The sequence below is a fragment of the Leptodactylus fuscus genome, chromosome 6 (genome assembly GCF_031893055.1).
Source record: "Leptodactylus fuscus isolate aLepFus1 chromosome 6, aLepFus1.hap2, whole genome shotgun sequence".
In the NCBI taxonomy this organism is placed as follows: domain Eukaryota; kingdom Metazoa; phylum Chordata; class Amphibia; order Anura; family Leptodactylidae; genus Leptodactylus; species Leptodactylus fuscus.
This window is the reverse complement of record NC_134270.1, coordinates 120434394-120448602: the sequence shown is the minus strand read 5'-3', so window position 1 is coordinate 120448602 and position 14209 is coordinate 120434394. Positions and strand designations below refer to the sequence as shown.

At 40.5% G+C, this 14209-nt stretch overlaps 1 protein-coding gene across 1 annotated transcript; it reads right to left on the bottom strand.

Moving 5' to 3' along the window:
- Positions 1 to 464: 464 nt before the first annotated feature.
- On the bottom strand, positions 465 to 12977 carry DLX4 (distal-less homeobox 4). The gene is made up of 3 exons (XM_075278661.1): positions 12568 to 12977; positions 2975 to 3168; positions 465 to 707 (listed from the first exon to the last, which is right to left on the bottom strand). Exons 1-3 carry the CDS (start codon positions 12890 to 12892, stop codon positions 465 to 467), a joined length of 762 nt encoding a protein of 253 aa, XP_075134762.1. The 5' UTR covers positions 12893 to 12977.
- Positions 12978 to 14209: the final 1232 nt, after the last annotated feature.

Sequence of the window (14209 nt, the reverse complement as noted above, 5' to 3'; positions counted from 1 at the left end):
TGCTTGACACCAAGGGACTACCAAGCAATTGAGACAAGTAGTCCTTATGTTTCCATTCCCTTCTCATGATTCATTGGTTATGTTTTGTTAACATTGCATCACATGTGGGCCCACATCCCTGTGAAGGTTCTCATCATCTATTAAAATTAGTACAAAACCAACTTGGAATAGTCATCCTCTTTCCAGAGCCCCATAGCAGACATGGGTTGCCTCTGTGTTACATATGCTGTATTTCACATAGTATAAAAAAACCCAAAAAACACATTGATCCATCTACTTGTGTTCCATTAGATTTGTATTAAGCCCTTTCTCCTTCCTCGGACAATGGATGGGTCCATATCACTGTTTATATGGAAGACAGTAATTCAAAAGAAGCTCATAGTTCCTTTCTTCATATGACCCATGTTGGCTGGTTTCATCTGACCTGACATTGAGACCATAAAACAGACCTCCTTTATGTTCCTTTACATCATTGGGGGTCTAGAAAAAGTATCTGGAGCCTGATACCAAGAGTTATAATTATTCAAGTAATTAGAAGGAATTGGGGTAGTCTTTGAGGATGAAGAAAAGTCCCAGCTGGGGGTAACATTAGGAGAAGAAGGAGAGAGTGAAGATGAGGTGAGCGCCTGGTCTCCATCCTGAATACTAGAACCTTGTTTTATGATCTTCTTGTACTTGGATCTTTTATTCTGAAACCATATTTTCACCTATAATTAAAGAAACATAGATCAATATCACATGGCATATACAAAAGACATTGGCATCATAGTTGGGCAATGGTAGTCCCTATGTGACTTGGTAACTGTCCCATTAAAGAAGTAACAATATATTGTATGGCCAATGATAGACTACTTTAAATTATTCAGATTGGCGGCCATTAAGATATAAACCCACTAAGCCCTATGGGCATTGCTAGCTCTAAAAAGTACATGTGGCCTGCCATGTGGATGTTTCTATTTCATTGTAGAAGTCACTTTCCATAATATATTGTTCAGGGCAAATTGGTATCATCTCAGAAGAAATAATGCTAAGCTTTACATGTAACATACTTATCTCCAGGGGCGTAACTTGAGAGGGTGCAATTGCACTGGGCCCAGGAGCTCTGGCATAACTTAAATGGTTCACAGTGGTCTCATCTACCACTGGGTCCATATGCGTGGGTAGTCTATAGGTCACCCTCACCACACAAAGGCTATTAAAGTTCTTTGATCACCTTTCTGAATTCCTCTTATCACTGGCATTTTGCACATTGTAAATTTTTTACTCCTGTCCTCTAGTGAACTGGAGTGAGATAATTTATGACATTTAGCCTTCCAGGGTGAAAAAAGAAAAAAGTAACCTTTCATGTCAAATGGAGCAACTGGTCAGAGTATAGTCAAGCACAGATTCTGTGGGGTCAAAGTTGTACCACGAAAGGGGAGAAAATTGCGGTGGGGCCCCAAGCTGAACTTTCGCACCAGGGCCTTTAAGTCTATAGTTACGCCCCTGCTTATCTCCTGCATAAATAAGCGAGTCCCTGCATATACTGTGTATAGTTAAAAAAATGAACACATATAGATGTATTCCACTTTCTTTTACCTAAGAGAGTATTGTCAAGTAAGGGGGGTTCACACATAATAATAATAATAATAATAATAATAATAATACATTTTATTTATATAGGGCCAACATATTCCACAGCACTGTACAATTTGTAGGGTTTAAATACAGACAGAAAGGTACATTACAAAGAAAGTCATTTCACACAATGGGACTGAGGGCCCCGCTCACAAGAGCTTACAATCTATGAGGTAGAGGGGGTGACACAAGAGGTAGCAGGGGCGGTATTGCTAATGCAGAGGTCAGACACTTTTGTAATAGAGGTGACTGTCATTACACAAACAAAAACTGTATGAGCCGTCAACAGTCGGGTTCTATAACATGTGGATGGAGCTTGGACCTATAAAGTTAACCTGAAATGGCATCATATCATGTGGGGTAATGTGGGAACTGGAACAGAGGAAGGTTAGATTTTGGGGATTCTAATTACGGTATGGAAGGGTTTACATTAGGAACTGTGATAGGCCTGTCTGAAAAGATGCATCTTTAGTTTGCGCTTGAAACTGTAGAAATTGGGAGTTAATCTGATTGTCCGGGGTAGAGCATTCCAGAGAAGTGGTGCAACTCGGGAGAAGTCTTGTATACGAGCGTGGGAGGTTCTGATAATAGAGGATGTAAGTGTTAGGTCATTGAGTGAATGGAGAGCATGGGTTGGGTGGTAGACAGAGATGTGTCCGTGTCCATTCACTGGGTCTCCGTCCTATTCCCCAGAGAAACTTGATAGGGACGACTTCCCGGCAGTCAGTTTTAAAACCCATTCATTTGAATGGGTTTTAAAAGCAAACCACCAGTGTCCGTATGTAGACTCTCCACGGGGAAACCATCTTTTTGGCCGGACACAAAGTCCTGCATGTCTGACTTTGTGTCCAGTCCAAAAAAAAACATGTTTCCTCATGGAGAGGCTGCATACGGACACCGGAGGTTTGCTTTTAAATCCCATTCAAATGAAGCTGTCCCCTATCCAGTTTCTCTAGGGAAAAGGACAGAGACCCAGCTGACAGACACGGGCGCAATCGTGAACGCCCCCTAAAAGAATGCATTGGATGATGAAAAACAGTTCTCCATAGTTTCTCAAATGGCAACGAAAGATTACAATTTGCTGTTCCCAGTGATACTTCCAGTAGAAGGCAACCCTGACTTATGAAGACAAATAACTTATGAGATCCTATTCATTATATGATATATGTGTGCAGTTATAACAACTAAGGATATTATACACATAGACTTGCACAAGTCTCTTAGAATAATCTCTTCTGGTTGGGTCTACCATTACTACAGCCTTGTCACTAGCATTGAAAGAGGGTTCTAAACCTTCCATCCACTGGATCTTTCTATTGATAGCCTAAACAATTACCCAGAATCCTTTGTTCCTCACCTGCGTCTGTGTTAGGCCAAGCTGCGCAGCCAGCTCTGCCCTCTCTGGTAGCGCCAAATACTGAGTTTGTTGGAACCTCTGATTCAATGCCTGCAGTTGTAAACTAGAATATATTGTGCGAGGTTTTCTTATTTTCTTCCCTTTTCCATTAAGCCGGATTTCTCCATTTTCTATCACCGTTGCCTTCTCCAATTCTAAAAATAAAAATAAAACAGAAGTGTTGGTAATATAAAACCAGCATATCACTATAACGTAAAAGTGGTCATATTTTAGAATATTTGCTCAATAAATGTATGAATGAACAATAAAAAAGGAACTCAGGATGGAGAGTCATAAGGATGGCATTCAGAGAAGGACAATGATGTTGGCTCCAGCCATGTAGAATATTGAAAAGCTACCAAGAGTTCTTCTATATGGACATCAATGATATGAGACTATAATATACAGGTATGTAATAAAAAATTTAACTGACTCCTGAAGGGAAACATATTTTCGACTCTTCAAAAAACTTGTGATCTCTCTGCTCTTGTTTCCTTATATATAAAAAAGTTTACATTGTATTACTTGTGAAAAGCATTCTATCTCAGTCTGGTCCACACCACTTAAAGGGAGTCTGTCAGCAGGGCATAGTATATTAAACCAGCAATTCAGATTGGTCAGGCTCACCTGAATGTAACACTTATTTTCAATGAATTTGCAATTCTTGCCTCTGTTGTTGAGATACAGTATTGATTTATTTCACAACATACAAATGAGAAACCTGGAGCAAAGGTGGCTTTGTTGCTTTAAACTGCTATGCCCAACACTACCCAGAAAAGCTCTTCTTCCCAACTCTCTTCTTTGAGTGATCAGGCCACGGAGCTAAGTTGACCCTGAAACTCAAAGGGGGGGATATTAGAGTGGTGTGGGGCATATCAGGTTGGAGCAAAAGAGCCGCCCTTGGTTCTCCAGACTGCTGATTTGCATATTCTGAAATAAATGACTGTTTCTGCCATGGAGGTACCTAGCTAAGTGTGTTCCTAGTGTAACATGCTTCACCCTGAAGACAGATTCCCTATATATACAGATATATTAAAGGGATAGTACTGTGAGGTCATCTGGATATCTTGAAGGGGGTTCCCTGCTCAGCTTTCCTCTCTATGAGCCAAATAATAGAGCTGCTGCCTGCCTGGCCGTTGTCCACTGGAGGGGAAATGTGCAGCCATTCAGGGCTTTCCCCGGCCACGATCTGATCAAGGTTTCTGAAGCTGAACTCCCAAGATTAAGGTAACCTTCGGGGCAACTTCACTATAAACATGGGTAATCATGAGAAGATAAGCCCTTTGGTGTAGATTTCTTGGCTCGTACAGTCGGTTAGCCTTGTCTAGCATCATTAATGTCATAAAATTGAAAGTAATCTCTAATTATTGAAGGATGTTTTTCTTCTGATAACCTGTAATTAGTCTTCACATTAATTGTAGAGTCAATATTCTTCCACCAGGGCATAAAAGGTGATACATGATGAAAATGATAATATCATTTAATTACAGATTAATAAAAAAGTCTCAATAATTGACATTATATTCCAGAAATATGGTCTCTGTGACACTTTTTCAAGAGAAATTGGAACTTTTGGAGTTGAATCTGGAAGTCTCCATAGTTATCTGCATACACAATTTGAAGGGTACAGCAAGGCTATTTACAAAGTTTCTTCATTTTCTTTAGATGCATTGAAGCAATAAGAATGGCAGCAAGCATGGATATACGCTATAACATACTACAGCTTTGAAAATATCTGCTAGCAGGGACAGATTACCTGTGCGGGTGTGTGTATATGTCTGGGCGATACAGCAGATAATTCCATATACTGTATTGCCGACACCATTACTGCAAATTAGTTCCCATAAGAGAAATCCTCAAAACTCCTTTAAGGAGTGCGTCCGCACCACCTTACACAAGTTTTGTAACAAGCAATATGTGAAAAAGATAAAGAAAAGGTTTCATTTTAAACAGCAGACACTATATTAAAGGGGTTATGCAGGATTAGAAGACATGGCTGCTTTCTTCTTCTCAGGAAGTGACCTCATATCCATTGGTCACATGGGAATGTTACAGTGCAGTTATCTCTGGAGTTCTATCCAGAGATAACTGACACTGATCAATAAACTTTTCAAGCACTTATCAGGGCTCAGCGACTGAAAGCAATCTGCAGAGAGAAAGAGAGAAGAATGTATAGCATGGGAGCAGAGAGTCATCACTCCGGCTACAGAGGTGGTCTGTAAACTAGGAAACAGGCTGCAAACACTCAGAAGGAATACTTAGCAGTATATAGCAAATCGAGCAAGAGTTGGGCAAATGACTTCAGTTAGCATAAAGGGATTCTATCATTAAAATCACATTTTTTCCTCGATCACACGTAGGAATAGCCTTAAGCTATTCTTCTCCTACTTTTAGATGTCTTTTCTGCGCCGCTGTTCGGTAGAAATCAGGGTTTTCGTCTGTATGCAAATTAGTTGTCTCACAGCACTGGGGGCAGTCCCCAGCGCTCAAATAGGACTGGGGGCATCCCCAATGCTGTGAGAGAAATCTCCAGCACCGCCTCCATCTTCTTCAGGAAAGGCCTCTCTGCGCGTCTTCTTCAAGAGCTGAGTTCAAACTTCTATGCATACGCAGTCGGCTCTGCCATTGGGCCTCGGGCAGAGCCGACTGTGCATGCCCGTCTGGTGTAAGCAGCCATTTTCTTGTGCCTGCTTACACAGTAAGCTGGAGTTCAGCGGCCACAAAAAAAGTGCAAAGTGCAGTCAGCTCTGCCTGAGTCCCGATGGCAGAGCCGACTGCGCATATGTAGAAGTTTGAATCCAGCTCCGGAAGACAACACGCAGAGAGGCTGTTCCTGAAGAAGATGGAATCGGCGCTGGAGATTTCTCTCGCAGCATTGGGGACGCCCCCAGTGTTGTTTGAGCGCTGGGGACTGCCCCCAGTGCTGCAAGAGAACTCATTTGCATACAGACGAAAACCAGAATTTCTACAGAACGGCAGCGTGGAGAAGACATCTAAAGGTAGGAGAAGAATAGCCTTTCTTACTGCTATTCCCTTGTGAGATCGAGAAAAAATGTGATTTTAATGATAGAATCCCTTTAAGATACAAGTCTAATACGATCCTGGAGATTGGAATCTCCATTGTGTTATCTTTTATAATAGTATTCCATGGTGTACTTATAGACATTGCCTAACAGTAGCTACCCATTTGTAAATAGTTGGTGGCCCAGCAGTCTGCTGTTTGCTATCATCTAGCTTCTCTTATGTATGGCAAGTAGGCTTCAGAAACTCTGCCTTAGTTGTTATGTTATTGCCAGTGAAAGTTGTAGCTGGCCATAAATTTTTCCATCAGTGCCCACTACAGGAACAATATACTACTGTATGCCAGCTAGCTAAATAGATGCACTGCCATGTAATACATAGGAGGGCAAGCCTGTCCGAAAAAGGGATGCTCTTTGTAATTTGCTCCCTATTTTGTCTCATAGGCAGGATACACCCCTATGATGCCCATGTGCTCTTTAATATGTGTAAATGTCATATATTACCCACTAGTAATAGCATCAATAGTATTGATTGATTTGTTTTTCTGACCTTTACAGCACAAGGTCATCTGATGTTGGTAAAAGGACATATGAAGTCCAAGTCATAAAGGCCACCACGAGAGAATTGGAGTTGGAATGTGGCCATTCTGCATTGTTCAGATGAGGGTAAAACATTGTAGCCACTGTTGGTCAATGAGTTACATCATGTCATAAGAGATAGACTATGTGGACAAAGGTATTGGGACACTTACGCATGACAGGGAGCTATTATGGCATCCCATTATTGATTCATAGTCTTTAATATGCAGTTGGTTCTCCTTTGCAGCTAAAATAACTTCAACTCCTCTAGGAAGGCTCGCTATAAGATTTTGGATGATTTTTGCCCATTCGCCCAGAAAAGCATTTGTGGGGTCAGACATTGATGTCAGATAAGAGAGTATGGCTCGTAGCCTCTGTTGTAATTCATTTCAAAGGTGTTTGATAGGGTGGAGGTCAGGACTACCCAGGCAAGTTGTCGATAGACTACCGGTACTGAATAGGTTAATGGTATGGTTTTATTAGTTATGGAGGAACATACAGTAGCCACTTGAACAGGTCTATAACTACAGAGAGCAAATGTAGCCATTGGACCCTAGCATTGGTGCTAGAGGGGGCTCAATTGCTCTTCTGCCTCATAAAACACCAGTGTTATAAACAGTATATGACAAATGAGAACCATGTTACATATTTTGCATTGGGGCTCATTCTGGGACCTTAGGATGACCATTCTGGTTGTTGACCATTGAGTAACTGAGAAACATGTGAAGTAGAAGGTGCCCTTAAAATCCATATATTGGATAGTTCATCTGTCCTGATAGACGTGTAATAATATAATATTTACATAATCAGAAAAATCAGCATATTATACTATCTGGAATACATACTAAAGAACCAAAGATCACTGTGTGGGAGTGCACTGTAGGTAGCCATCTTGTCTCTACCATTATGTAAATGTGTATGCTGATAAGTTGTATTGCTGTTCTACCGGTTTTACTGCCTAATGGTGCCAGTACTAAAAAAGTAGACATGGGTTGCTGGTTTTGCAATGCTGTCACCCTTGCATTGGGTGTTGACAGTGGAAATGGTATTCCATTTGCTAGTAGTGGCTAAAGTCAGGTAACAGAAATAGTTGCCCCAAGAACCCTGGGCTGACCTCAGAGCCTGCTGGGGTAAACACCCTTATATAAGCCCTTATATACCTCAATGCAACGGGGGAACCTTCAGGAAGGTGACCCATGGGATTATTGAAAGCCTTAGGTCACCTTCCTGAGGTAAAATTCAAGTGGCGGGAAAAGTTCTGTGCTCAGTAGGTAGCTGGGAAGATGTTTGGTCCCAGCAACGGCCTGAGATTGGCTGTTACTGGGACCAATCGTTACAGGGCCTCAAGTAAGTTTTCCCTTTGACCCAGTAACAGGTTCTGATTGGGTCAGGAAAATGTTCCTGTTCCCTGGCAACTTATTTTGATTGGCCAAATAGCTGGTCACATGTGTAATAAATGTCCAGACAGTGCTGGGGTCTTGGTCAGACTTAAAAGCTGTCTTGAAGAAGAGGATGGCGCTATATAAGTAAGTAAAATAAATAAATTATCTTTCCATAATAAGAAGATAGAAAGCTTCGCCACAATGAAAATATATAATGTGGTTCTGTGTCTATTACTTGTTTCTTCCTGTGGCAGTGGCAGCTTTTGGGCCCTCTCAGGTACCAGGGCTACTTATACACCTCTATAGCTTTATCCAGATATGTAAATTTCTCAATCTAGTAAATGGAATCCTAAAAAATGAACAGGACTGAGGAAGCCTAAACTTCTAGGTTTCACAGAGATTCAGCTGCCCATGAAGCAGCAGAATAACTATGTTTAGAATCACAGACAGAATGTTCTTAGAAGTTGTAGGGCAGCCATGTTAGGGCTAGTTCACACGTTGTTAGGTATCGAGGAATTTGGTTAGGAAAAAATCTGCTTCAGGAATTAGGAAATGGATTTTTGAAGCGTTTTTTGGAGTGTTTTTTGAGGCGTTTAGTTTAGTTTTTGTTTTTTCCTCTAGCACAGTGTATGGACCTTGAAAAAAACACTAGCAGTTGAAGCGCTTTTTGGCAAAAAATGAAACGTGGTTTTTCCGCCTCCCATTGACTCCTGTTGGTTTTTTCAGGCGGAATCCACCTGAAGAAAGGTCATGTCACTTCTTTTTTCCCCTAGTGGAAAAAAAGCTAGCGAATTACATAGGACTGTATTTTGAGGCCTTTTATGGTAGAAGATTTTGAGGCGGATTCCACCTCAAATTCCTGACCAAAAAACTCTGTGTGAACTTACGCTTAGTGGATGAGGTACACAGGAAATACATACCCCACTGTTATCATGCTATGGTCCTAATCGTAGTAAGTCAGATCTAGTCCATACTTCTCCCTTGGTGAATGGCTTTACAATGAATAGTGGGTAACATGGTAGAGAATTGTCTGGTTACAATGATAAGTCTTTGGGAGGGTTCACACGGTGTAACGTGCCGCGTGATGTGGCACGTCTACGCCGCGGGAGCCTTTGCGGGCCGTACACGCTCCCATTGATTTCAATGGGAGCGGGGATCGTATGCGCTGCGCTAGTTTGCGGCCGTAATTTTGCAGCCGCAAAATCACGGCCGCAAACTAGCGCAGCGCATACGATCCCCGCTCCCATTGAAATCAATGGGAGCATGTTCAGCCCGCAAAGGCTCCCGTGGCGTAGACGTGCCACATCACGCGGCACATTACACCATGTGAACCCTCCCTAAGGGTCCATTCACACAGAGGAAAATGGTGAAGAATTTGGTGTGGAATTTTCCACGTGGAAAAAAAAGCCTCCCATTGATTTCAATGGGTTCTGCTAGCTTTTTTTTCCACTAGTGGTGGCATAGGGAGTCCATGTCCCCTACATGAAGCCCAACCGTGCTAATTTTTTTTTTGAAAAGTGCAGAATGAACGTTCAGAATGAGCGGAGCGTATACTCCGTGTGCAGGCTCCTTAAAACTGGGAAAAAAAAGAACAAGAATTGTAACTTTTTTACACCAAATAATTGGTGTAGTGGGCATGATAAAGTCCCCCATTTGTCTAGATTATGTTAATTTTACATAGAGCTAAAATTTCTTACCAAATTGTAAATAGTGTTTTTCATCAAAGCAATTGCTCAGTTTTTTAAAATGGTGAATTAAAAAAATAGAGAAAACCTAAAGAAATTTTTTAAAAATGGAAAAGCACAAAAAGAAAATTAAGAAACAGCAAAAGCAATACAATAACAAAAAAATGTAAAAACAGTAAAAAAATAATTAAAATTTAATAAAAAGAGGTTACATTCCAGTCAGCAGCTCCCATGCTGACAGAGCAGCTCTCCTGAACTCAGGGTTGAATTTTTTCCTTCATTGTCTTAACTAAGAGCATGGAGTTGCTAACTTGAATTTATCCCCAATGGGAAGACATCACCAATCCCCTAATGGGTGCCCCTTTATATAGTTGGGACATGAAACACATTGGGAGATAGGGAAATTGTAAGGAGAGCTTTTAGGGACTGTCAATTGGGGACTTATGGACAGTTAGGGTATGAAATTAACCCTCAACATTAAGTCCCATCAGATCCCTATGGCCTCTCAATAGGTTCGAGTAAGATCATTCCTTTTTTACTTTTGATCAAACATATGCTCTATGATTATGGTCGTCTTGTTACATATTTATTAGATAACTAATTAAAAGTTACGTTTTATTTGACTAATTGGTCCTTTGCTTAAGACATTGGAATTTTGGATCATTTCTGTAACTTACTAACTTACTCAGTTCTTGCTTTTCTTGATATTAACCAGACTCTTATTCACCATATCGGTGCTGTAAAATGCACTCTTATTTTATGCTGCATTTCTGCACCAGGCAAAGCTTCATTTCTGTAATGTGGGGCTTTAGCCCAAATCTATAGGGAAATGCTCTCAATTTCGCAGATAAAATTAACATACTGCTATTTTTTTCACAGCTCTTTCTTACTGTGATGTGTGGATCAGATTAAACGAAATCTCATTTCCGAGGCAGCCACAAATGCATTTCTGCAGCGTGAGGCCTTAGAGCCTAAAGAGCTGGTAAAGGGTATATTCACACTAGCACTTGCCCTACGTTTGGGGATTCTGTCCCCCACTCTGCTTGAAAAATTTGAAGATAAAAGTCCCGCAAGCAGGTCTTTTCTCTCTGCATTTTTCAGGTGGAAACTGGGCAGAAACCCGGTAGACCCCATTATAGTCCATGGATGACTGTCTTTTAATCAGACTAGTTTTCTGTTTTTCAAGTCCCCAAGAGGACCCAAAGAATGGAAACCCGAAAGCTAGTGTGAACCTAGCATAAGAAACTTGTATTTTTCTGCTCTCATCTTCATCCATGTTGCTTTATCACTTTCCTCATGCTGAGTCAGTTTAATAGAACTGAATGGAAAAAGTCACGCCGTATAAAACAATTACACCACTTTTCTAAAATATTATGCACAGTCAAAAGTAACTTCTGAGGTTCTGCAGCAGCTGTAGTATACGGTATACTATATACTGGAGCTCAGTAACTCCTTATTATACACCTCAGCTACACAGCATCATGAGCATATCTTAGCTGCTGCAGAACATCATATTACCCAGCTCAAATATGCGCACAGCACAACATCATAACACACACCGCAGCTGAAGGCATTATATTACAGTCTGGACTGGATAGGAACATACTGTCATTTTTCAAAAAAGAGCTTCTGCAGCAGCTTCAGCTTTATCCTTTCACATGATCACAGAACTCTTCAGTATCCTTTCTAAAATACAGTGGGAAGGGATAGCAGTATCCCATACAGTATATGGATATAGGATGTACACTGCCAGGTGTGTTATACTCCAGCTCTAAACCCTCATGACTAGTTGGTGCATTTCCCTAATCTCTTCTTAATTATACTCATGTCTGATATCCAAGAACTTTGTTTTGTAATGCAAATTATTCCCATAAATCCAGCGAGCTGTTACACACAATGTAGAGCAAGAAGTGTCACTGACGGCCTTCTGATGTCTGCATAGAAATCCCATTATGACCATTGGTTTTAGTTTTACAGTGCACTAAAAGGGAAGTGCTAGTCATTACTATTATATAGAGATAGATAGATAGATAGATAGATAGATAGATAGATAGATAGATAGATAGATAGAGATAATAGAATAGCTAGTTAGAAATGATAGAGTGAATAGATAGATAGATAGATAGATAGATAGATATGATAGATAGAGAAAAGCTAGATAATATAAATAGATAAACATTAGATAAATCAGATAGATATAAGATAGACTTTGTATATGGCTTGAGCATACAGAGTAATAATTGACTCAGTGTGAGAAATGATAGCAAAATCTAAGCAAGGTAAGTGACATAGACATGGCCAGTGGTGTGAAAGCCTTGTAGTTGTTTCAGTGTATGACCCACAATACTGCCATTGTTACGATCTGTTATTGATCTAGGAGAACACAGAGGACTACAGTTCCCAGCAGTGCTTTTATATGTAGTCCTACAGGTGTGCACAACTAATGGTGCCCAGGTTGAGGAATAGCAGTACATATCACACGGCAGACGGCTCCTCTCATATATCCTGTATTACTAGAAAACGAAGGCTGGAATGTGACTGGTTGCAATGAGTTTCCCTTACAAAGGCTTTAATAGATGTATCCATTAACCCTACAATAATAAGCTCTGCCCTTCTCTCATAGCAAATAGCTGCAAGCCACAAACCTCACATTATATGTTGTTAAATGTAAACCAAATACAGATAATTCACCAAATTGCTGCACAAAAATCAGATTAACCCTTGTAAAATACTCTTAAATGTGTCATTATCCCTAAGTAATTGTGCAATGCATTATTATTAATGCAAGTGTATAGGGCACAGTTACTTACATGTGTTTTGCTGTAATATATAAGACTATACTAGTAGAGGCAGATGACACGTGTTATAATAAAATAGGAGCTACCAACCTGGGTCTTCATGAAGTCTCCCACCATGGCTAATTGTACCACTATAGTGCTGGTAGTTGAGATAAGGGCTTCCACTATGATGCCCATGAGGATTGGATGCAGGAGAAGTTGGGTATGGGTATGGGAATGATCTGCCTGCATAGGCTGATACCCCTGGAGAGAAGAGACCCTCATGTCCAGTAGAGTGAAAGCCATGCAAGGATGGGTAATGTCCATGCGCCAAGATTGGAGAATGTTGTGGTTGAGGAGATGATGTTGGTCCATGGCTGTAATCTAAAAAGGCCGATTTAGATGGGTCCAGGAAAGTATCAGTAATAGAGGTCATTTCTAATAGTAGAGGTCACTCGATCCAATTTCATGTTAAGCCATGTAGTGGTGGTGACCCATTGTGATCAGCCTCCATGTCATACCTTCTCCAGTCATCAAGCTTTACTTCCCTGTCAGTAGCCAAGAACTGTACCTCTAGCAAGTCAGTTCTGCCAAACTCCTGGAGCCGCCTCCAACATTGTAATTGGTAGGTAGTTGTCTTGATGTCACTGATTCTTCCCCAGGGAAACCCTCATTAATATAATTAGTTGTGTGTGCAGGCAGCTGGTTGAATGAAGGCTGCTCACAACCTGGCCTGTTGTTCTACAGGTTGTGACTTGCTCCAACCGTCTGATCAACAAGAGAAGACCAGGGGAGGAAGGAGGGAGCCGCTCTGCAAAACAACTAACTGTACATACAAATGCATGGTGCGAGGGGAACCACTTATATAGACGTTCAGCCATAGTGGCTAATATAAATGAGGCTGAACATGTCCTTCAGAAACTCCAAGATTCTTCACATAAGTGGAAAGCTGAACTGAATCATGAACAGACAATATGTAGCTTTGGTATACAGAAAAACATGCCCACAAGTGTAGAAAAATCATTCATGTTTGTTATATATCTAACAACATATTGACATATAAGGGGAACACAAAAACACAGGAATTACTACAATTAAAATGTACAGGTGGGAAATAAAGGGATATAATCACAAAAAATCAGAGTCTAAGAACAAAATGGAGCCATTGCACCTTACTGGTTATACTAATTATAACATGTGCAAAACATAGCAGTACAAAGTGCGACATAGTAAGAACTGCATACATAGAGAGCCAAAAAAGGTGCAGCCAAAAATAATGCCTAAAATACACAACTTAGCAAAGTAAATAGAGACTGAACCCCAATAGTAACCCACCTGGAAGACACAGAACCCTTTTTACATTGCATTATCACTATATCCCTTGTGTCATGTTTGTTTGTGTATTATTCATTTGTGTCTTTGTCTATATGTGTTCATTGTGTATATGGGATATGTGTCATTACTTGGCACTTATATATTATTTTTATATGTTACTTTATTACTCATATATATTATTTACTATGTACACATGAGCACATGACTTACTAGCCTCAGTGGCGTGTAATGGAAGCAGTGTTACACATGTAACAGTGAAATTTCTAATTTCTATGTGTGAGTACAGATACTAGATTGTATGCCTTCTCTAGATACCCCCCCCCCCCCCCGTACCACCATAGTCCCCCTAGAATCAATGCTTCTAGTGGACAATACCTCTGTAATATGACATTCACTGCAATACACCACATTTTTTCTT

Coding starts and splice junctions, on each gene's coding strand:
- DLX4 (XM_075278661.1), bottom strand. CDS start 12,892: ATGACCTCTATTACTGATACTTTCCTGGACCCATCTAAATCGGCCTTT. Junction 3,169..12,567: donor GAGACTTCATGAAGACCCAG/GTTGGTAGCTCC, acceptor TTTTATTTTTAG/AATTGGAGAAGGCAACGGTG. Junction 708..2,974: donor TTGGCCTAACACAGACGCAG/GTGAGGAACAAA, acceptor CTTTAATTATAG/GTGAAAATATGGTTTCAGAA.